The sequence below is a fragment of the Pteronotus mesoamericanus genome, unplaced genomic scaffold (assembly GCF_021234165.1).
Source record: "Pteronotus mesoamericanus isolate MK-2021 breed Mesoamerican mustached bat unplaced genomic scaffold, CSHL_Meso_final contig_59, whole genome shotgun sequence".
NCBI lineage: Eukaryota > Metazoa > Chordata > Mammalia > Chiroptera > Mormoopidae > Pteronotus > Pteronotus mesoamericanus.
Window position 1 is genome coordinate 6551249 of NW_026555206.1, and position 23257 is coordinate 6574505.

The 23257-nt window shown below is 54.5% G+C and overlaps 2 protein-coding genes across 4 annotated transcripts in view; both read left to right on the forward strand.

Moving 5' to 3' along the window:
* The first annotated feature begins 579 nt into the window (after positions 1–579).
* Positions 580–10931, forward strand: OPN4 (opsin 4). Its single transcript, XM_054580494.1, has 10 exons — positions 580–723; positions 1910–2055; positions 3513–3646; positions 3994–4197; positions 4839–5010; positions 5444–5608; positions 6497–6604; positions 7556–7736; positions 8853–8996; positions 10899–10931. Exons 1-10 carry the CDS (start codon positions 580–582, stop codon positions 10929–10931), a joined length of 1431 nt encoding a protein of 476 aa, XP_054436469.1.
* A 2749-nt stretch (positions 10932–13680) lies between these two features.
* The window catches only part of LDB3 (LIM domain binding 3), a 62727-nt gene continuing 53150 nt past the window's right edge, over positions 13681–23257 (forward strand). For 2 of the 3 annotated variants that reach the window (XM_054580473.1, XM_054580472.1), the window contains exon 1: positions 13907–14022. In XM_054580473.1, coding sequence (XP_054436448.1) covers positions 13930–14022 — 93 coding nt within the window. In that variant the 5' untranslated portion in view covers positions 13907–13929. Of the gene's footprint in view, positions 13798–13906; positions 14023–23257 lie in introns of those variants that run through there. The other variant, XM_054580471.1, reaches the window with a different exon arrangement.

Consider the following 23257-nt stretch of genomic DNA (forward strand, 5'->3'; position numbering starts at 1 on the left):
ATGGCCCGTGAGGGCTGGATGTAAGTGCAGGGCACCCTATGGAAAGCATGAGTCTGGGCTCCACAGGTTCACTTGCCCACTGGACAGCTCTGGGGTTTTAGAGGGTGGCAGAGGCTATTCTTGATGAGCTCCAGGAAGAAAGCAAGCCTGGTCAGAGGGGAGGAAATGCCGTCTGCCCAATGTCCATGAGCCTAAGCCTGGCTATCTTCTCTGAAATACACACACATACATTCACACTGACATACACTCTCACATTCACATGCACATACACATTCACACACACATGCTGCCATCATCAGGGACCTGTGTCTGAAGGGGAGGGTGCTCCCTGCCATGCTACTTAAAGGCTGTGAGTTGCCATAGTTGTGACACTCTCTTCTCCTTTGTGCTTCACTGGACACAGAGCAGCCACCATCCTCAAGCTAGGTCCACGCTGGTTGCAGAAGCAGGCAGCTGGCCAACTGGGCAGGAGTGCTGAGGATGAAGGAAAGGTGGGAGGTGGTTGGGCACAGCTAGCACCCTGAGTGCTCCATGCTCTTGACTTCTCTGTGGGCTCAAGAAAAGACCACTCACTTCAGGATGAACTCTCCTTTGGGGCCAAGAGTCTCACTGGACCCAGCACAGGAGCCCAGCTGTGTGGCCACCCCAGTCTCACCCAGCAGGTGGGACAGCTCCCAGAGCAGCACCTCCAGCCTGGACCAACCTTTGCCCATCAGTCCCACGGTAAGCCTGAGGTGAGCTTCTGCAGGCACATGGCTTTCCCTCCTCCATTCCGATCCCAATCCTGGAGACACACAGGGGCTTTGGTAGGGAGATAGAAAAGGCCTATTCTTTGCTGTGAGACCTTGGGCATGTTGCTGGACCTCTCTGAGCCTGTCCTACACAGAGAGGCCACTAGAGGAGAGTGTGGGGAACAATTTTCCTTGAGGAGAGCATCCAAGGAATAGAAAGGGCAACCCTGAAGGACAGGGGGCTGGAATGTCCCAGACTTGGCTACATCCACTCCTTTCTGAGGATGGTTGGATGCCCCATGAAGCCTTCCAGAAAACAAGGCATACTCTGAGCTCCTGGATTTGTCCAGCCCAGAGTGAGGCATTAGGTGTGCTCTGTTGCCTCCATCATTCTAGCCAGAACCCCAGGGCCATACCCTTCGACCCCACCATTACGTGGAGAGGGCTGAGGGTACGCTCAGGACCCTGGGTTGCTGGTCTGCATCCTGGACTGGATGGGAAGGCTCCTTCCTTTAGAGGCCAGTGCACGGTAGAGACTATACTACTACCCCAGAAAGGAGCTGGGGAGGGAGGTATCTTAAATCTCTTTAGACTGGCCTCAGAGCTTCACATCTCCCTGCAATGACCCTGGGAGGCCTAAGCTTCGTTTTCAAAGAGGAATTCTCCCCCTCCATCTTGTGCCAAGCCTATCCAGTTATGTTCTGGGAGAATACAGCCTGTTCTTTGAGGCTCTGGAAGGGGAGGAACTCTAGAGGAGAGGGGCTCCACCCCACTCTACTACCCCAGGGTCAAGGGGGGCTTGGAATACCGCTGCTAAACATCTTGAGCACTTGGAACAGGTCCCATATAGCAGGGAGAAACCACCAAAGAGTTGGCTCTGCCTTCTCCCCAAGGAAAGGGAGAGTCATTCCAGCCATGTTCCCGCTTGCCAGACATATGTCAGGCTGTCTTACCAGCCTCCAACAGATGCTCTGAGCCCAATCCTAGAAGCCTTATGCCTCTGTGCCGTGGCATGGGAGCTTGTGTTCAACTTTAGGGAGACTGCATTTCCATTTGAGCTCAGCCACTTGCTAGTTGTGTGAGCAAGTGACTTTGGCACTGTGAGCTTCAGTTTCCCTACCTGCCTATTTGAATGTGACAGGATAATGAAATGACCTTGTTTCTATGTCTTTCCACAGGTAGCTGGGGCTCAGGCTGCTGCCTGGGTCCCCTTCCCCACAGTCGATGTTCCGGACCATGCCCACTACACCCTTGGCGCAGTGGTCCTGCTGGTGGGCCTCACAGGAATGCTGGGCAATCTGACAGTCATCTATACATTTTGCAGGTGCCTGGTTGGTGAGGTTGGGGCAGTCTGGGCACTGAGGGTGGTGAGCCATGAGGAAATAGGGCAGCACACAGGACAGAAATGCTGGTGCTAGGTCTGCCAGGGCACTGTTGAGCTTGGGCAGTGAGGCCAGGGCTAAGCCCTCAGTGGTCTCAGGCTCAGGCCTCAATCTTTAACCTCAGGGAAGGGGCCAAAAAATAGTCCAAGTAGCTCAAGTGATGCATGCCAGTTGGGCCCCTGGCACACCCTCTACATAGGATGATATTCCCTGGAACAGTGGGTTTCTGGCCATTCTGCCTTGCTGTCAGCTATCCTCCACCATTGCTTGCCCCAGTGGGCATACACCTTCTGCCTAAAAGAGCAGCTCAGGCACCAAAGCGCTGAGTCCTCAAGCTTCTCAGCAACCACCTGTTCTTTCCACACCTGCCCTACTTGCAAGCTGAATGGCTGAGACAGACAGGCAGAGAACTGAAGCCCTACCTCTATCACCAATTAGTGGAAATGTCTGCAGGCAAGTTGTTTATCCTAGTTAAATCAACATGTCTGTCTGCAAATGGAGCTGTGCTTTACCTCACAGTCAATGTAATGGTTAAGTTTGTGTATACACAGTGCTCAGCAAATCTGTTTGAATCATGGCTGTGCCACTCACTGAGCTTTGTGATCTGGAGCAAACCACATCACAAGTGGGAGCCTCGGTGTTCTTATCTAGAAAATGGGGAAAAGGTAAACACGAAGAGGGATGATTGCAGGAGACAAGGTTTGTGAGAGGGCCTGCCTCTGGAACATAGTCATCAACTCCATTGCCCTCAATGGGCAGAGACCCGGTATCCTAGGGACAGCCACTCTATGTAGAGGGTGAGCCTGGGTCCCAAATGGAATGCATCACTTGATATATTTGGACTACTTTTTGGCCCCTTCCCTGAGTTTAAAGATTGAGGCCTGGGCCTGAGACCATTTGCCAGCCCTGAGGGTGAGGAATGAAGGCACAGGTGTGCTGAACAGGGCTCAGACCACCACTCTGGAAGAAGGGGGCTGTGGAGGGTGCCTGAGAAAGAAGGAGGCACAGTTTGGGCACGTGGGGAGGGCAGTCTAGGGACAAGACACTTGGGAGAACCTGGCCTGGAGGAGCTAGAGAAATGAGGGGTGTGTCCAGAGAGTGTGGACCATGCAGAGGGGGTGAGAGGGAAAGTGATGGATGACACCCAGACCCAGCTTCTGCTGGGCTAAGCAGCAGCTCTGGGAGAGGCATTGCTCTCTGCTTCATTCTGAGTGAACCTCCTTCAAAAGACAAGGGTCTCATTTCTCAGCCTGCACTGCCAGGCACCAGAGCTGTTTGGCTGGTACTTGTTGGGCAGTGGGATGGCTCAGCAGTTGTGCACATATGTGTACATATGTGCAATGTAGCTGAGGGAAAGCACCGAGCAGAAGCACCTTCTGACAGTTTCTGATCCCTACAGGAGCAGAGGCCTCAGGACACCTGCCAACATGTTCATTATCAACCTTGCAATCAGCGACTTCCTCATGTCCTTCACTCAGGCCCCCGTTGTCTTTGCCAGCAGCCTCTATAAGCGGTGGCTCTTTGGGGAGGCAGGTAGACACTAAGGGCTCCCTTTTGCTGGAGTGGGGAGGAAGGTTGTGGCAGGGGATATGCATTGTGCAAGGTGGCCCCTACGAGAAGGTGATTTCCTCTTCCTTGGCAGAGGGGGGTAGCTGCCCTCATCCCATGAGTTAGCAACAGGGAAGACTCAGGGACCAGTTCTGAGGCCTCCACCAGCCTCTGCCAGATGTGGCAAGTGGGCAGGGTGAAGAGGGGCTCAGTCTGCATCTCCTGAGAGGTGAGAGCTGGAGCCAAGTACATGCTGTCCACAGACCCTCCCTCCCCTGGGGTATCTGTTGGGCTGTCTGCCAAGGGCTGAGGTCAGGGAGCTGTGTCCACAGGCTGCGAGTTCTATGCCTTCTGTGGGGCTCTCTTCGGCATCACCTCCATGATTACCCTGACGGCCATCGCACTGGACCGCTACTTGGTGATCACACGCCCACTGGCCACCATTGGGGTGGTGTCCAAGAGGCGGGCAGCACTTGTCCTGCTGGGTGTCTGGCTCTACGCCCTGGCCTGGAGTCTTCCACCCTTCTTTGGCTGGAGTAAGTGGGCTGCAGGAATCGGGAAAGGGAGGACAGTCTGGGAGGGGCATGTTCAAGAGCAAGTAGGTAGACTTGAGTTGGCTATCTGGCAGGAGGGGGCCAGAAAACTACCTGAGCTCCAGTGCTCAGGGGCTATGACTAGCATCAGAGCAGATGCTGCATCATCAGCTATCAGAAGATGACCTGGGCTCCCATCCCTCAATACAGAGGGGAAGACCACATGGTTCCTGGGTGGCAGGAAGTGACAGGTACATCTGATGCTGAGTTTGCAGTGAGTTACACAGGCAGGAGTTGGGGTGTGAGGCCTCATTAGGCAGGAGGGTTAGCAGCAAAGCACCAGCCCTTCTTGGGCAGGACCAAAAAGCTGGCTGAATCCTAGGGGAGTGAGACTCTGGGGCTCTGGTGAGGTCTTTGCTCCACACTGGCAAGAGCGGGTAGCACTGGGCTTTGCCAGCTGTCTCCCAGAATAGGGTTGGAAAGCTCCCCCTCCATGTACCCTGGCTTCCTCACTGCACTGGCTGGGCTGGGGCTGCTGTCAGTGTTCCAGGATCCCAGATGCCATGTCAAAAATCCCTGCTTGACGAGGAACCCACGTCAGCACTGCCCAGAACAATGAGAGCCTGCCTGCCTCTGGCTCCCAGGTGCCTACGTGCCCGAGGGGCTGCTGACCTCTTGCTCCTGGGACTACATGAGCTTCACGCCATCAGTCCGTGCCTACACCATGCTGCTCTTCTGCTTTGTATTCTTCCTTCCTCTGCTTGTCATCATCTACTGCTACATCTTCATCTTCCGGGCCATTCGGGAGACAGGCCAGTAAGAGCTGGGAATGGAGGAGGGGCTAAATGAGAGAGGTACATGCCTCTCCATCAGAACCTCACAACTGCACCCACCCCTGGGGCATCCCCAGCTCCAGATGCGCAAAGACAAGCTGAGCACCTGTGCTTATGGGGTAGGTGCCTAGAAATCAGCACAGCCTGGTGCCTACGGAAGTCTCAGCAGACAGGGTCTTCTCAAGAAGGGGAGTTTAGGCATGTCAGTAAGTCTGGGGGCATGGGGAAGAGAAGACACCACAGGTAGAATCAAAGAAAGCAAGTCAGGCTGGATGTCATGGAGAACTTTCTAGGTGTGAGGGCTGCCTGCAATGGAAGGGATGGCCAACTCCAGGGAGGCTCCCCAAAAGTGGCCATGACCCTGACACTTATTGCAATCCAAGGGTGGTCAGACCCAGACTCTATACCCTTCCTAGGGCTCTCCAGGCTTTCGGGCCCTGCGAGGGCCGCAGTGAATTGCCCCGGCAACAGCAGCGGCTGCAGAGTGAGTGGAAAACGGCCAAGATTGTGCTGCTAGTCATCCTTCTCTTCGTGCTCTCCTGGGCCCCCTACTCCACTGTGGCCTTGATGGCTTTTGCTGGGTGAGCAATGGCTAAGGGGCTGGGGGGAGGGGATGTGTCGGGGAAGAGGGCTATGGGAGCTTGGGGCAGCCTCTTCCTCATAAGCCCAAGCCCAAGCCAACTGTCCTCACACCCTAAGTCTGGCCTTAAATCCTTACTCTCTCCCTGCAGTGAGATTCTCCCCTCTAGCTGGGCCTGCCTGGTTCCTAGAGGCACTAGGACACATGTGGGGATAGCTCTGAGTCACACTGGATTTAGCCTAAGTGCCTGTGAGGGCTACAGGTCCTGCTAGACCCCTTGGGAATACATGGCTCTCCCTGAGGTCTGGTTCCCTCTTCACCTGGGCACACAGCCAGGGGTTCTGCTCACCTCCAGCCCTCTGTGGTGAGAGTCTGAGGACTTTGACATTTGCAGCAGTGTGGATGTAGGCCAGACTTCAGAAGCACCTTGGGGGCAGAGAGAGCTATTAATCCTTGCAAGTGTTTGGGTGTGAGGTCTTCTCCTTGTACAGAAATGATTCCCCCAAGGACCTTCTTGTGAAGTAACTCTGCAAGAGCCAGGGGAGTGTGAGCATCTGAGTTGGTGTGCGGTATGGGAAAAGCTGATTAGAGGACCAGGGTCAGCAGGGGTGAAGAGGGTTTATGCTGGCAGCACAGGCTCCAAGGGACAGTGAAACCCTCCAACCAAGTACATCTTCCCCCGGCCCCTCCCTCAACTGTTCTCTGGGTTCCCACTCACTTCAGAACAGAATTCTTCCTAGCATTGCAGTCCCTCACATGGGGCTGACTTGGCCCAGCTGGTTTGGGCCAGGCTGGGTTGCACCCCTGGCAGGGCCTGGCCTAAAGAAAGAAGATTCCCAAGAGGGCAGGAGGTCCAGCTGGCAGGGAGACCACAGCTTCTCTATCCTAGGTACGCGCATGTCCTGACGCCCTACATGAACTCAGTGCCAGCCGTCATCGCCAAGGCCTCTGCCATCCACAACCCCATCATTTACGCCATCACCCACCCCAAGTACAGGTGCAGCCCTACTTCAGGCTCCAGCCCCAAGTCCCCAGGCCCACGCTCATGGGCATGGAGGACCTGGGCCGGTGAATGGGGACAGAGGCCACTGTCTTTCCTGTTTCTTATCTATGCATTGGGTGGGGGCTCTAGCAGCTGGAACAGCCAGTGACACTGGGTGGGGTTAGAGTTGGTGTGACCCTTCTGCTGCTCCACCTTCCCCGGAGGCTCAGCTTGGAGGGATAGCAGGGTTCCCCGGGGAAGTGTCCAATGCTAACTAGGGACTTTTGGAGCTCAGGTCAAAGGCAACCAGGAGGGCTGATCGGCAGTGCTGCTCCCTACAAGGAGAAGCCTCCAGACAGCAACATCCTGGAGAGACTACACCAGGGAGAACTCAGCTATGCTTTAAGGGCCCTGGCAGAGGCCCGGGATTGTTCTGGCCCAGAGCGCTCTCTGCTGATAGAATCCCAGCACACTGGCCTCCCCCACAGGACCATTTTCAGTGCTTCATTTTGCCTGGTGGTGTCAGTAACGCACAAGCCTGCTGAGGCCAGCAGCATGCCTTAACCTATTCAGCTCAGAGATCCCCACTCACAGAGATGTGGCTTGGTCCAGCCACTTGAAAGCTAGAACCAAGCACCTGGCTGAACTTGCTCCCCCAAGGCTCTCCCTCCAGGCCCATGGTCCCAGCATCTGTCTGTCCATCCCCAGTCCTGTGAGTCTATTGGTCTCCTTCACCCCAGCATCTGTCTGGCCTTGTTATCATTTTTCCTGACTCCCAGTATCTTTCTGTCCATTCCCATTAACCCATCATCTGTCCTCATAACTCCAGTGTTTGAATATCCCCATTTCCCCAGTGGCTACCTGTCCACTCCCATTAGCCTTGTATCGGTCTGTCCATTCATCCCCCATCTCCTCGTGTCTGCCTGTCCATTGCCTTTGCCTTAACCAGATGTGCTGTCCCTACAGAATGGCCATAGCCCAGCACCTGCCCTGCCTAGGTGTGCTGTTGGGCGTATCGGGCCAGCACACTGGCCCATACACCAGCTACCGCTCCACCCACCTCTCCACACTGAGCAGCCAGGCCTCGGACCTCAGCTGGATCTCCAGACGGAGGTGCCAGGAGTCCCTGGGCTCTGAAAGTGAGGTGGTAAGAATATTGGCCCCTTGATGGCTGGCCATCCCTTCCTCAACCAGGCCTCTGGGCAGGGCAGCCTGCAAGATTTAGGAACCCTTAGGACTCTGGGATTCTGGCAGAAAGAGCCTCTCCCCACTTTCCCCAAAGTTTTTTCATGCCTACCTCCCTGATAGGCAAGGGCACTGAGGCCAGAGAAGCAAGGGTTTGGCCCAGGGTCACGCAGTGGTAGGCCAGGGCTAAAAATGGATCTTCCAACTCCAGGCCATCTCTTTTCCATGTTGGTACTACCCTTAGAGCCACAGATTGAAAAGACTAGCATTTTTGGTCCCAGATGAGCCTCCAGAGAGACAGACAGGAGCTAGCTCAGGGGCCCTGGTTCACAGCATTAAGCCTCCTCTTCTGGGAGCCTTGAAGAGCCCGCAGGATACAGAGGAAGAAGCAGTAGCCCTGGATTCAAAACTCAGCTCTATTATCTCTTGACTGTGTGAGCTTGGGCAAGTCACTCACATTCTCTGACTCTCTATGTCCTCTGAAACAGCTGCCTCTACATCCAACACTGGCTAGGGTGCCCATGAGTGGATACAGACCCCATAGCTGTTGTCAGTCCTGGGAGCTATTAGCCTGCCAGCCTCTCCTTAGGGCCTGGAGTTGTGATGCTCCTTGATGTCCCCAGGAGAGCTCCCTGTACCATGAGCTTCTGTCCCTCACCACACTCGGGCTCCTCCATATTATGCCTACAGGGTCCACTGTGGGCGTCACTGAGAACCTCCACTTATCTCTTCCTGCTGATCCCACCCCTAAGAGTCTTAGTTGATGGGCTGAGAGAGGAGCTGTCACAGGTCCCTTCACTCTATTTTTTAAGAGAGGTGAAGAACCTCATAAAGACACACCCATCCCATATACTTTAGAAGGTGCTCACATGCACACAGACACACACACACACACCCTGGCCCATGCGCTAAAAGTTTGTAGGGATTTGGTGACCAGCAACCTTGCAAACAGTGTGATGGGCCTCACCCTAGTGAATATTGTGGGGAGGATGTGGAAAGGCCTGGTGGGGGAGAGGGCAGGAGCAAGACTGCATAATGTCTCGCTTTCACCTCACAGTGACTCTTCTACCTTCCGCAGGGCTGGACAGACATGGGGGCAGCAGCTGTGTGGGGGGCTGCCCAGCAAGTGAGTGGCCAGTCCCCCTGCAGTCAGGGCCTGGAGGACGTGGAAGCCAAGGCCCCTCCTAAGCCACAGGGACATGAAGCAGAGGCTCCCAGGAAGGTGATTGGAGACAAGGGGCAAGTAGCCCAGGGAGTGACCAGGAAAAGGGGACTAGCTCTCATGGATAGGCCCAATGGCCTCTGAGAATTACCTCTTCTCTGGGGAGGAAAGTACCACCCCAGCTTTCCCTTCCCTTGCCCACCTGGAGGGTCTGGGGGGTCTATGACCCCCAGGTGCTCTGAGCGTGTCAGAGTGTAGTCTAAGACTCCACTTAAGAGTGTCTGTGTGTGATTGTAGGTAGAAGGTGTGCTGTGCTATGATAAATATATGCATGTGTGCTAGTGTGTGTGAGCGTGTGCTTGGCACATGTTCTCTGTCAGTGTGACACCACAGGGAGTGGAATTGAGTGTCCCTAACATGTCAGCTCTAAGCTGTGCATATGACCAAAGGTGGATGGTGTGTACCTCTGTGTGTGATTGGAGGCTGGACATACCTGGGTGGGGGTGCTACACACTGTGTATGTGCTCACTGTGAATGCCCTGAGATTAGGATGTTACCCAGAATACTTGTGGCTATTAAAAGAAAGCCAGCTGTCAGCCCAAGTGCCTATGGAATGGAATGTCGATGGCGATTAGAGAAGGCTATATTCTGGAACAGTGGAAATGCCATGCTCAGGCCCGGAGGCAGAGGGTGCCCCTCCCCCTCAGATGACAGCTCTCCCCACCCCCGCCTTTCACTCTCACCTACACAACACCCCCAGCTCCTGGGCTTTCTTGGGCTTCCCCAGCACCCTGCTTTTCTTCTTCAAGGCTGCTCCCCTTTGTGTCCCAGAGAGGGGGAGCCCTGGGCTGCTCCCTGCAGTTGGAGCCTCTGCCTCCCCCAGCATCAGGGTTCCAGGGAGCACCATTCCCCTGATGCTCCAGCCCCAGGGGGAGTCACACCCCAGCCCTGAGCCCTGGTACTGTGCACAGCCACAGAGGCCAGGACAGAGGCACCGCTGTGCGCCCCAGGCTGGCGGGGCGATGATGAAAGGCACAATGCCTATCCTCAGGGGAATATGGGACTGGGGTAGGGTGCTGGGCAGAGAGGATTGCACATCAGCAGTCACCTAACATGTGATAAGGACAGCCAATGAGTTATCAGTGCACAGAGTGTTGAAAGCAGAGGCAAGTCCCCAAGGGCTCCCCAGGGAAGGTAGAGGTAAAGCAGGGATTGCCAGGTCGAAGTGGGGTGGGGTTGAGAGGTCCAGGTGAGGAAACAGCCTGTGCAAATGCAGTGGGGCCCAGGGACTCAGTGTCCTGGAACAAGATGTTACTCAGTGACCTCAGAAGCAGCCAAAGGGGCCTTGGGAGCTGGCGGGGCATGTAGGAGAAAGGGGACAGGCAGGAGGTGGTGATAGGAGCCTTGGGAAGGCCTACTCGACTGCTGGCCAGAGGGGTCTCCAGGCATGACACTGGGTGTAAGGAGCCCTTGGAGGACTTAGCAGAGGTTCTGAGTAGGGCTGGGTCAGCTTTGCAGGGGAGCTGGGCCACTCTGTAGTGATTGGGTAAGGACATGTTGAATGGCATGAGCTGCAGGGAGAAGACCAGAGGAAGCTGGTGCTATAGGACAGGACGGAAATGAGGTGTTGAAGGCAGCATGGGGAAAGGAGATACTAGCATGTGGAAGAGGAATGAAGGAAAGTGGAGAATAGGTTGGTTGGGTGAAGTGACCTCAGTCCAGACCTCAGGAGCCCAAGAGCACAAGAGACATCCTGGGGGATGTCCTGCTGGCAGCTTAGACACTTCTTGCTCCATCTTTCAGACCACATTGCCGAGAGCTCAGAGAAGGCCCACCTCAATCTAGGACACAGCCTGGCCCTCCATTCAGCCTCCCTTCACCACAGAGAGTCACTGGGAGACTGCTACAACCAGGACATTCCTTAGGCTAAACAGATGTGTGTTGTTTGTTTTCCAGACCAAGGTGCTGCTCTCCAGCCTGGACTCCAGGATATAGGGCACCATTGGCTCTCCTTTTCCTCTGGACGTGCCCAGCCCCCTCACATACACAGACCCATGATTACCCCCTGAACCTGTGGGCTTTGGAAGTGGCCCTGTCACTTGTGGTGTGCTGGGTTCATATCCCAAAACACAAAGCTCCTGCCATGCAAAGTGTTCTGCATGCACTTCTCATCTCGGCAGCTTGTACCCCAAGCTCATCCTGAAGAGTGGAGCTTAGGCCCTCCTGCTTCCCGGAGCAATCTGCCCCTCCTCAAATGCTGTGTGCCGTGAGTGTCTGAGTGATGACAATGGCAATGGCTCCGCTGGGCACACCAGCTATTTATGAGCTGTCTCCGCACCCAGGCTAGGCAGTTTGCTGGCATGGGAAAGTCAGCGCTTGTCTCCCTCAGCCAGCAGTTGAAGCTGAGCACAGACCTTCATGTACTGGAAACTCTTACTTATCCGTGGCTTCTCCCCGCAGTGTACTATTTCCACTGTGCTCCACCCTCATATGCACACATACATTTGCAAGCATACTCTCTGTATGTACATATTTGCATGCACACTCAGCATGTGTGTGCACACACTGCACCTGTGATTTCTTTCAAATAAGTGGTCTAAGTTTATCCCAGGGCTGTGTGGCTCTGACAGAGTATAGGAAAATAAAAAATCAGAGGTCTTGGAGAAGCATGGTCTCTATCTGTTGATGTTGCAATTAGAGAGAAACTCTAGACCTGCCCTCTGATTCCTACAGCAGTTTCTCTTCCTCCACTTCCCTCTTTTCCCCACCTGTGACTCTCCTGAAGCTGCCATCTCAAACTGTGGGGGGCAGAATGGAGGAAGGGCAAAAATCAGGCTTGTCCCCATCCCCACTGCCCAATGATCTGCTGTTACCGAGAAGCAGCTCCCACCTAGCCTGTAGGTACCAGCTGCTCTCTGGCTGTCTTGGGCCCCAAGGGGAAGCAGATGGAGGATGGCTGGCCTTCCCCTTTAAGAGCATCCTTTCTACTACCCCTCCTTTTCACTGATGCAGCTTCAGGCATCAAGTGTGTACCCAAGTCCAGAGAAAGAGCCTGCATCTCCAGGTACAGTCTAGCCCAGTGTTCCCCCTCCTCCCCTTCCTTCTGCTTCAGAATTGCATAGGCTTGGGCGAGTTCTGAACACTGTTATACTTCCTCATCCCACACTGTTCATGCTGCTGGGTCCTCTCCAGCTTGGAAGAACAGATCTCTGTAGGAAAGGGGATAAGGCTGGAGTCAGGGATGGATGGATGGGGGCTGGGGGAAGGGCAGGGAATGCTACAGGGGAGGGATTGGTGCTGCAAGCTGCAGGCCCAAGCCCCTGCAGGGAGAACAGGCTGCGCTATGTGATACAGGGGAAGGAGGTGGTGAAGTGGAGGAAAGAATACAGGTCCCTCGTTGGCTTCTTCCATTTGATGGTTTTTGTAATCTTGGGCAAGTTACCAAATGCCCCTGTGATATGGGGACTCCTTCTACCCTGCATGTTGTATGTGCCAGGCCCAAGGCGTGAGGTAGGATGCTAGCAGGGGGGGAAATTACTCACACCCAGGCCTGTACTTAGTCCTTGGGGCCCAGCTCAAGCCAGAGCCTTCTGGGAAGGCCAGAGAGCAGCTAACCCAGTTGCCTCCCCCAAGGCTCAGTTTCCCCAGCCAGGAGCCATGGCAAGCTTCGATCTATCTCCAGACAACCGAGGGCCTAAGGTCTCTTCTGGGGTAAGGCTTCTAAAGGTATCCTGGCCCAACGACCACCCTGGCAGGAGCTTCGAGCCACCAAGACCCCCTCTCAGAACACACTGTCTCAGGGTTGTGGGCCGAACACACTGAACACACTGCCCCTCCCCTCCCCTTCTGGCCCCACATCCCAGCAGCTGAGCAAATGGCATCTCCCCTCCTCCTCCCTGCCCCCTGCCATTCCAGCGCAAAGGGCACAGGAGTCTGGCATGCCACTCTGGCAGCTGGAGCTTTCCTTACTGCTGTCAAGTTTTCCAGAGCGCAAATGAGACACAGGAGCCGGGAGTAACCGCTGGGCCCCCAGAAGGTCTGCAGGGTGTGGGTCTGCCTTGGACCTGCTTTCAGACCCTGTGCTGAGGGCTACGGGCAGGACCCCAACCTGAGTCTGGGCATTGGGAGGCACTGTGGCCACTGGGAGCCCATTATCTGACACAAGTCCCATGGGGATTAGTCCAGGCTCCAGTGTGGCCTGAATCCACTCCCTGTGTGACCTTGGAAAAGTCACTTAACTTCTCTGAACCTTGGCTCCTGCTGTGGTGGCAGCCTCTCAGGATCTGAGGGAATAATGGTGTGAAGGACCTAGAGCTGATCTTAGGTGTGCTCAGAGCTACTGCTACTATGATGATCATTTGCATGGCTGGAAAACCATGGGCCAATTACTGGTCTGAGCTGAAGCTCTGTCCAGACCAGCTGGAAGCTCAGCTTGGTCCTAAGGCTCATCAGGACTCCACACTGGATAAGGTACAGCCTTTCAACAGGGAGCACAGGGCAGCAATGATCCAAGTCGCAAAGGGGTGGGTGCATTTGGGGAGAGAGTGTGTGTCCTGGCTCTCCAGAGGGCAGAGAGAGCGAAGAGAGGAGAGCAGGGAGGCAAGAGCATTATCACTGACATGGCCAGTACCTTATCCTGCCCCCAGGGTGCAGGACACCTCTCCCCAGGGGCTATAATAGCTATGTGAGTCACAGTGGACTGCCTGGGAGGCCTCAGCAGGCGGGCACAGTGTAAGGTTACAGTCCATTTATGGGCGCAGCAGAGGGCAGATATCAGTGTCGATGGCATTCGTTCCCAGCTATTCTTAGGAGCCTCTCAGGAGCTCCACACAACTTGGCCAGACAGCAAGGGACAGAGCAGGCAAGGCTGGGGGTCTGGGGTCTGGGGCAGGTGCAGAGGCATTGGTCGGGACTGAGGAGGCAGGGTGCCTGAGGGCTGTCTCACTCCACTCTTCTCTTCTCGTCCACAGAGTCCATCACTGTCAGCACCAGCATGTCTTACAGCGTGACCCTGACCGGGCCTGGGCCCTGGGGCTTCCGTCTACAGGGGGGCAAGGACTTCAACATGCCGCTCACTATCTCCCGGGTGAGTGTGCGCTGCTCACAGCCTGGTGCACATAGGGGCTGGTGTGTTCAGAGAAGGGTGTGTATGTCCATCTGTCTGTCTTCCTCAACGCTCTTGAAAACCAGAGCACACCACCTCCCCAGTCTGCGGGCTGGCATTGGACCCAACTTGATGTTGCCAGCCATAGGCTCCTGGTCTCGGCTGCAGCTGTTTGCCCCTCTGAACTGGCCAGCCTGTTGTAAATGTGAAATGTCATGGCAAGCAGTGGGAGTTTTAAGCAGAGAAAGAAATGTCAAGTTTTCAGGGCGGACAGGCAGGCTAGTGAATAGAGTTTAGGACCTTCTTTGGCTCTTCCTTGCCAGCATGGGCTCAGGGTGCCCCCAAGCCTGGAGCTTCTCCCTGGAAGTGGGCAACTGCTTTGGGGAGAGAACACTCCTAAGATGGAGAAGGCAGGTAACAGGAGGGTGGATAGGTAGATGAACAGACTGCTGACCTTGGCTGTCAGGGCTCAGGGCTTGATTGGGTTGGTTACTGGTCTCTAATACCCACTCCATCCATCCCAGACTCAAGATAACAGTCCCCTCCTCCCACCTGCTGGTCCTGCCAGGGACCTAACACTGGCTGGCCTCATGAGGCTGGACCTTCCTCCCTCACCTGCCTTAGCCCCTACTTATTCACCAGGGCTGCTTTATCTGCCTGTCTCATGTGTTATTCCCCATGTGTGTCTGGGAAAATTACCCATATCCTTCAGTGTCTGTGATCAGGGAATATCACTACCTGATGGGGTTGTCACAGAACATTGGAGAATGTCTGAGTAACTCTACTGACGTGCTGGGGACACTGAAACCCAAAGAACAGAGAAGATAGATCTGCTGAAAAGGCTTTGTTTTAACCACTGCCATGCCCCTGAAATGTACACCAGGGCCTAGAACATAGTAGATGCTCAAGCAAGGGACTTTTTTTTTTTTTTTTTTTTTGTCAAGTAAAGGGACTCTCCAACAAGCTTGGGAGAGCTGGGTCTGAAGGTCCTGAGGCCCAGGGTGGACTATGAGGCGTGTGAGGGCATAAACAAGACATGCCTGCTGGGCTCAGGCTGGGGCAGTCCCTGGCAGTGCTGGATGTGGGCACCAGGGGGCAGGCTGAGGCCCCCAGCTGTCACTGGAAGGTGATAAATGGACAGGAGTGTCTGGGTTGCTGCCCACCTAGGGACAGGAAGATAGTTTTTCTCCAGGGCAGCAGAGACTTGCCTTGGGTCTGGGGTGTAAAGTGGGGCAGGGAAGCACTGAGTGGGTAGCCAGGGAAGACCTGAAAATTGCTTGGCAGAAGGGGCAGGAAGCTAATACCCCTACTGGTTGTAGAACCTGATGTGGGCACCTGGAGGTACCTCAAGGAGAAGTCCCAGTCAGGGCTGCTATGGGAAGCTTGTAACAGCCATAGAGGCCACCTTCCTCTGGTGCCGGGCACTGGCCTGGCTCTAGCCCATGGAAAAGTCCTTAGCCTTCCATCCTTCTCCTAACAAGCTGGCTCATTCTAACCTGAGTTCATACCCCTCTAGACTCACTGCCCTGGAGTCCACAGGGTCCCACACTAAAAGGACAAGGGAATTGCACATTCTGGTTGATCATGTGGTGATGCACCTCCCAGGTGGAAACCCACCCCCCAGGACCCTGAACAACCCCACTCCCATGGTTGCTGTTCTCCTCCCTATATGAGATGGGGCTGCCCATTCTCACACTCATAAGTCCACTGGCCACCCACACTCACCCAGCCCAACTCTGCTCTAGCTCCATCATCCTCAAGGCCTCCTCCTGATGCTCCCTGCACCATCCCTGTGGTGGCACCCAGGATAGTCAGTTACCTCACTCTATGCGTCACTTGGGCTGGCCAGTCCGGGGCTTAATTGCAGCACAGAGACCTCAATCTAGACAGCAGGAAGAATGTCTTTGCTGCAGGGAAGGGGTGTATCGGGATGCACTGGAGCCGATGGCTATGAGGAACTTTAAAAAATAGAAACTGCAGCTCTGGCAAGGCACCAGGGGATGGACAGAATGACCTCTCCTTCCTACAGGGACACGCCCCAAATTACCAAGGCCATGGAGCAAGCTGAATTGGGCACTGGACCACCCCAGGGTTTAGAGTATCTTGATAAACTGCTCTGCTGGGCTGCTGATATCTGGGCTGAGCATCCCAGGCTCAGTGGTACAGGCCAGGACCTGAGACCCTGAGCCCTGCCATCTCACCAGGGTGTGGTTTCTCCTGCTGTGGCTCTGCAGGCCCTTTTGCACCAGGAATTTCTCTCCCAAAGAGGAACAGGGCCAGAGCTTTCTGGAGAGACCGTACTCCTACTCCATCTGTGATTCACTTCCTACAGGGGCTGGTAGGTGCTCAGGTGACTAGTGGCATATTGCAGAGGGGGGATTCACAGAGGCAGGGGCCTGTTAATTCTCAGCAGTGGCCACCCCAACCCCCGCTGGCACTGCAGTCCTGAGGGGGTGGTCAACCAGGCAGGGCTTCAGAGCCAGGCAAACTGAGTCTCAAACTCGTGCAGGAGCTCCTGTGGTAATCCCTAGCTCCCAAGCCTGCTGCTTCACCCCTCTGGCTTGGGGCTAGTAGAAAAACACTGAGCAGGGCCTGTCACCTGTCAGCTGCAGGTGCAGGTTGCAGCTCCTCCTGTAAGAAGGTGGCTCACAGCCACCTGCAGTCTGGGTGGTAGCTCTGTCCCCACTCATTCTGCCATGGGCCCCAAAGTAGAAACCTTGGGGCAGCAGCATCTTCTCAAGCCCCCCTTTCAGTGGGTCTCAGCCTGAGGACCCACAGAAAAGGAGATTCAGGAGGGAGTCTCAGGGTGGAGGGGAAATGCCTTTATTTATCCTGGACAGGTGCAGCTGTGCTTGCAACATGAGCTGACCTCTCACCCCACCCTCTACCAACCGCAGCCAGTTCTCCAGGAAGTGGGGGAGGGGTGGGAGAAGCTGCAAAGGCCCATCCTCCACCCCAGCCCCAACTGCTAGGCCAGAGTCTGGGGCCATGGTCTGGGGTCTTGCCCCTTGGTGCATGCTGTGATCCTCAACTTTACGGAAGAGGTGTATGCTTTTATTCTGCTGTGCTACTTACAGCTGTGTCACCTTAGAAAAGTCAGTTCACCTGCTCGGCCTCAGTTTTCTCAACTGTGAAATGAGGATAGTGGCTTTGTGAGAGTGCTTTCTAACATGCACTTATGAAAATACATTATACCTGCCATTCCTCAGGGACTGGTTGTGAGAATGGGAGACGGATGGGTTCAGCTCGGGGTGGGGTCTGTCTCTCTCTGTCCCACCCACCAGCCTAGAAGGCTTGCCTGGGGACCAGCCTTGAGGACCACAAGTTCCTTTGCAGTTTTCAGTTCCAGTGTTTGTCAGACTATTCCAGCTGACAGTGGGGAAGCTATAGACAGAGGGTCCCCAGGGAGGGAGAAGGCCAAGACTATTCTGGGGCAACTGTGCCCACGATTCCTGGAATTCTGAGGCTGCTGGAGCTGTTTCTCGGGCAGCGCCTCAAAGTGCTGACAGCTCCTGCTATTTATAGCCACTAAGGTCAGGCAAGCCTCTGGATGCAGGGCTCCTGTGGGGCTGCCGGGCCCCACACCACTCCCCCCCTCCACCCCCAACCAACACGTGAACAAATGGGAAAGATAACTGACAGAGACCTACAGCTGGGGAATGCATTCTTAGAGGTCTCCCAGCCAGGCTGTCTCCTGGCATACTCCTCTTCCCTGCTGTTCAGAGCTGTCTCTGACCCTGTGAGGGCCCTGGAGGAAGTGGGCATGAGGCTGATTAGGTCCTAGGGAACAGAACTTCCAAGGCCTTGGGCCAGGACACAGGATACAGGCAACTTCATGGGCTGCCCCCAGGTTCCTCAGACTAAAAGTGTGGGACAGTGGCAATCGTGAGGAGGCTTCCTGAGGAAGGTCTGCTGGGCCTTATTGAGGATGACCTCCATCCTGGGAGATGTTTCCCCAGTTCCCTGAGTCTCTATCCCTCTCTACGCAGTCCCCACTCATCTAGGGATGTTCATTGCAAAGGCTTTTTTGGAATCACACTCCACCTCTACCCAGGAACCATCCTAAGAGGCACAAAGGGAATTTGCTGTGTCCCAGTCCTCTCTGGGGCCCACGGTGAATGATGTACCCACGGGAGCATTCTACAGGTGACATCCAGGACACAGACAGAACTGTGGGCCTGGACAAGAAAAGAAGAGAGAGACTCAGAAGGCCAGGGAAAGGTATGGGTATGGTCAGCTAGAGAGGAAGTGAGCCCTGGCTTTGGACACAGGGAGGTCATTGGGGTGTGTGGAGTGGTGGGGGCCAGAGCCGGATGGCTGGGTGTGAGGGGGATGGGTGGTAGTTGAGGCAAGACCTGATGGTCACTTCTTGAAGAAGTCTGGAGGTGAAGAAAGGGAGCAAAACATGACAGGAGCCACTGGAGCAGGTAAGGCAAGGGAGGGAGAGGCTATTATTATTATTATTATTATTATTATTATTTTAAAAGACTATTTTCTTAGAGCAGATTTAAGTTCACAGCAAAATTGAGAAGAGGGTACAGAAATTTTCCATGTACACCCTGCCCCCATATGCACAGCCTCCCCCATTGTCAACACCCCCCATCCAGAGTGGTACATTTCTTATAATTGATGAACCTACATTGACACATTATTACCATCCAGAGCTCATAGTTGACATTAGGGTTCACTCTTGTTATTATACATTCTATGGGTTTGGACAAATGTATAATGACATATATTTACCATTATAGTATATCCAGAATATTTTCATTGCCCTGAAGATCCTCTGTGCAAGGAGAGGTTTTTTGAGCATAGAAAAGACGCTGGCTTGTTTATTGGCCAGGGTGGGGCTGGAAGTGGGACCATGGGGAGACAGTAGTTTCCAGTGAGAGGGTAAGGGACGGAGCAAGGCCCCAGGGGAGTCCAGATGGGGCTGCAGCAGAGCATGGCCTAACAGTAATTTAATCACACAATGTTAATTGCACTTAGGACTCCACAGGAAAGCTCCTGGGTCAGTCAGCCTGGAAGGACGGGAGGAGATGCTGGAAACTACATCATCCATAGCATCCCCTAGCGGCCCTTCTCCCCATCCCCCATCACATCTACATCAGCAAATCTAGAGGGGAAGGAAGATGGAGCCTGTCTGGTTTTGAGCACTGGGAGGATGGGAACTTCTGCAGGGAGCCCAACTGCCCTCCTGGCAGCCAGCTTCCTGGGAACTGGGGAAATAGGAACCAATGGCATGGATGCACCTGAGTCCCACCCAACATCTTGCTTCCCTAGGAACCTGAACAGAACTTCCCTCCCCTCCAGCTAATGCTCAGGCCCCTCTAGGGACAGCCTGCTGGCTCAGGACTAGTCAGTTGGGGCAGTCTCTTGCTCCCCACTCTGCCAGCTCTGGGTGTTGTTTCTCTTGGAGCCAGGGATGCAGCTCCCAGCCTCTGCCCCTCTGGTACCTCCAGAGGGAAGGAGCCGGGGGCATTACCTATACTTCCTCATTTGGGAGCTTTCTTGAAACTCTCTCAGCTCTGTACCCTCCTCACCTAATATCCTATTTAATAATGTAATGCTTGCAGCAATCCTGGGAGAAAGATGGTGTTTGTCTCCATACAGGAGACAAACAGGAGAGGGCATGGAGGCTGGCACTGCAACCTTAGGTCTGGCCCAGACCACAGTCCACACTCTTTCCTTTGCTGCCTTTTCTACAGGCACCTGCAGGTGACTGGGGCCACAGCTGCTCCCTAGCACCTGTTATCCCTGTGCCTTCTTTGGAGTGCCTTAAGACCATGACTCAGCAAGGTGAAAGGACTGCTGTGGGCCAAGTGGCAATTTTGGCCCCCAAACATTTTGAGCCATCCTGGGCAGCCCTGGAGACAAGACTCATGCCTGGAGCTCTGCTCACGGCTGGTTTCCCAGCTGAGAGGTGGCTGGTGACTCTAGGAGACTGGAAAGTGAAGTGGGAAGGAAACCATTATTACAAAGAGCCTTCAAATGCTTAAAAGGGGGAAGACTAAAGAAAAAGAGAACCTCCAAGGGTTTAGCTGCTTTGGGTCCTTGCTGGGATGAGGAAAGCAGAGAGGGATAGAGTCTGACAGATCCATAGGTACATTATGCTTGGACTGCGTGCTTCCCTGCCCTGGGCTCTGGGTAAGAGGCCAAGCGTGGCCCCACCCATCTGTGGGCAGACCTCTCCTGCAGTGGGGGGAGGGGATCTGATGACCCTTGGGCTGTGCTTGAAGTCCTTGTCTCCATCCTGCCTTCTTCTCCAAGAAAAGCTGGACAGAACTAGAAGAGCACTGCCGTACAAGAGGTGGTGACAACCCAAGGTATCTTGGATCCTGCTCAGGGCAGCCAAAGGCCAGGCCAGCTGAACCCTGATGGGCAGAGACAGGTGCAAGGAGAGAGGCGCCAGGGGCAAGCGGAAGCCAGCTCAGTGGCTTCCCTCAGAAGAGTCTGGCTACTGGCCAGGCCCTAGGGAGGATGAGCTCTACCCTAGGAACAAGGATCACTCCAGCCCGTACCTGAGGATGAGGGGAAACAAGGCAGGGCCAGGCCAGAGGAAGGCGGGAGACAGAGCAAGAGTTGATGTGCGGCAGCTCCAAAAGGAGGACATGCCAGTTTTGAGACCTCCTGACCCCCCACCTTTGCCTGAGCTGATTTGGCCCCAGCCTCTCTGGATGTCATTCTGGCGTCCTTGCTTACACCGCCACCCATGATCTTCTGGACATGACTCTGGTCCTGTCTGGCAGCTATCACTTCTGCAGGCAGCCAGCCTGCCCCTCTCTCTGGGGTCTGTGCCGCCAGACGCCACCTCCCTACCTGGGGTCTCTCTGCTGCAGGGTGATAACCCCTTCTCCGGGGTTGATTAGAAGCCGCTGGGAAGCCCTTGTGGGGGGGAGTTGGCTGTGGGGGCCCTGTGGGCAGTCTACTAGGAGGGCAGAGGCATTGCTTGCTTCATCTTATATGGAAGCATACCGGTGTCCTCTACCTTCTCTGAAGTGCTTCCAAACTGAGATGGATTGGTGGATGGAGGGAGGGACAGACATGTGATATAGCAAGTTGAGTGAAATATTATAGTGGAACCTTGGTTGTGGGTATTTGGATGCTTGCCGTAAAACTCTTTCCACTTTTTGTACATTTGATGATGTCTATAATAAAATGCTAGGGAGAGTACAGGCCAGAATGTGAAGCCAGGTAGGGAAAGGACAGGCCTGGCAGAGCAGTACACTTGCCCTCAGGAGTCCCCTCTTAGCCTACAAAATGTTTTATTTCTCTTTGTTGCTTTTCACCCATGGTTTAATGCCTTAAATCAAAGAAAACAATACATTCCTGTCATCAGTAAAAGCTCCGTGTGGCCTTGGATTTGGGGTGAAGAATGGTGTGCATTTTGAGGAAGCCTGAAAAGTTAGTTCTCAGAGGCCCCTGTGGGAGTCGGGGCAGCATGCTGGACTCTACAAACCGTGGCTACCTGGCAACCGAGGGGCTGGTTGGTTTCTCTCCTATCCTTGCCTGCCTCAGCAGATTCAGGGGTGGGAAGGCTGCCCTGGCAAAGGTGGCCAGAGTTCAAGCATGTAACACAGCCACTGGGGCTGAGGCAGGTGGAAGGCAATCAGAGAGGGCTCTCCTGTCTTGCTGTTATCAATAGGTCATCACCCTGCAGAGCACATCTGAAAACAGGCTGGAGGTTGGTGACAGCAAGGGCTCTAGTTTGTCTGAGAGTTCCCTGTGAGGGGCCTGGCAGGAGGCTTCCATCAGGTATGGGAGCCCAGGGTCTGGCCAGAGGCCCTCTCAGGCTTGACACCCAAGGCATGGGACTATCCCCAGGTCCTCTCTGGGCTCCTTCTAGGATGGTCCCCAGGCCTTGGCCAGAAAATAACTCTGCCAGCATTGTCCCTGGGGTATAGCCAGGAAGGTGACTGGGATGTGCCCAGAGAAGCCAGGAGGACTGGCTGGTGGGCAGCTGGGGAGGAAAAGCCAAGGGGCTCCTTCCAGAGGCTCTTCTTTCCTGGGGTAACATCAGGGGCAAGGCCTGCATGGCATTCTGCATGGTGTCACAGGGCGCCTTCCACATGATGTCATGTGGGTCAGGAATACCATCATGTGGTATTCCACATGATGTCATGGTGGTGAAGCGGAGTCTCTGAGACATTTCATGAGATACCTTCAGAGGTGGGGCTTCATCACATTCCATGGAATGTCACTAGGAGCAGGGGATCAAGCTATTTTAGGTGATGTCATGAGGCCTTCCAGAATTTTGCATTTCATGTGATTTGACTGCAGGAGGGGTCTCCACAGTATTCAGGGTGCTATTACTGGGAACCAGGCGTGCAGAATCTGTCATTGTACATGATGTCACTGAAAGTGGAATATGAACCATCGTGGCCTCCCAAATAATGTTCCTGGGGGTGTGGCCTTCTTGACATTGCACGAGGTGTCCCAGGGTGGAGCAGGCCTGGCGTTCTGTGTGATCGCACTGGAGGTGGGGCCCCCAGACTCTAACAATCTGTGATGGTATTAGGGTACAGGATTTGGGAACTGGCCCCTACTCCTACACCTCCCCATTCCCAGCCTTGCTCATCCCAGGGCAGGGAAGCGTGCAGTCCGAGCATACACCTCCGCCTGCTGCTGCACCCTGCCGTGCTGGCACTAGGCACTAACACTAGGATGCTTTGTGAGGGGGCATTTGTCCTACCTGCAGATCTGGCAGCATCTCTGTGGTAGTGCTGAATCTTAGCTCCTGCATATCCCCTTCCTCCTGGAGCCTGGAGAATGCTACGTGGATGTGCAGGGTACAGGTGTTAGAGTGAGCAAACTGGTATAACAAACAGCACCCAAATCTCAATGGCTTAGCAAAACAAAATTTCATTTCTCACTCATGCAACATTCGATGCTGTGCTCTTTAGTCATTCTCCACCAAGTAGCAACTCCAAGATCCAGGTCCCTTCTGTTAGTGGCTTGACTCTCCTCCTCTGGGTCCTCTGCCTCCAGTCATCTGACAAGAAGAGAGAGTGCAGGATGGCAAGGGTGGCTGCTGGGGACAAGCCTGGAAGGGGTATGCACTGCCTCCATCCACATCTCACCAGCCAGCGCTAGTCTTACAGCAACACTTGGATACAAAGCATTAGGAAATGTGGTGGCTGTGTGCGAGCAAGAGGAATCAGGGTTGGTGAGCAGTGGGTGCTAGCCACAGTGAAGAAGACAAAATGGCAGGCCTCTA

Bases quoted from the DNA above. Each gene is read 5' to 3' on its own strand.
- OPN4 (XM_054580494.1), top strand. From the start codon at position 580: ATGAACTCTCCTTTGGGGCCAAGAGTCTCACTGGACCCAGCACAGGAG. The intron at 2,056-3,512 runs GTGCCTGGTTGG...TGATCCCTACAG, and splicing joins GTCATCTATACATTTTGCAG to GAGCAGAGGCCTCAGGACAC. The intron at 5,011-5,443 runs GTAAGAGCTGGG...TACCCTTCCTAG, and splicing joins GCCATTCGGGAGACAGGCCA to GGCTCTCCAGGCTTTCGGGC.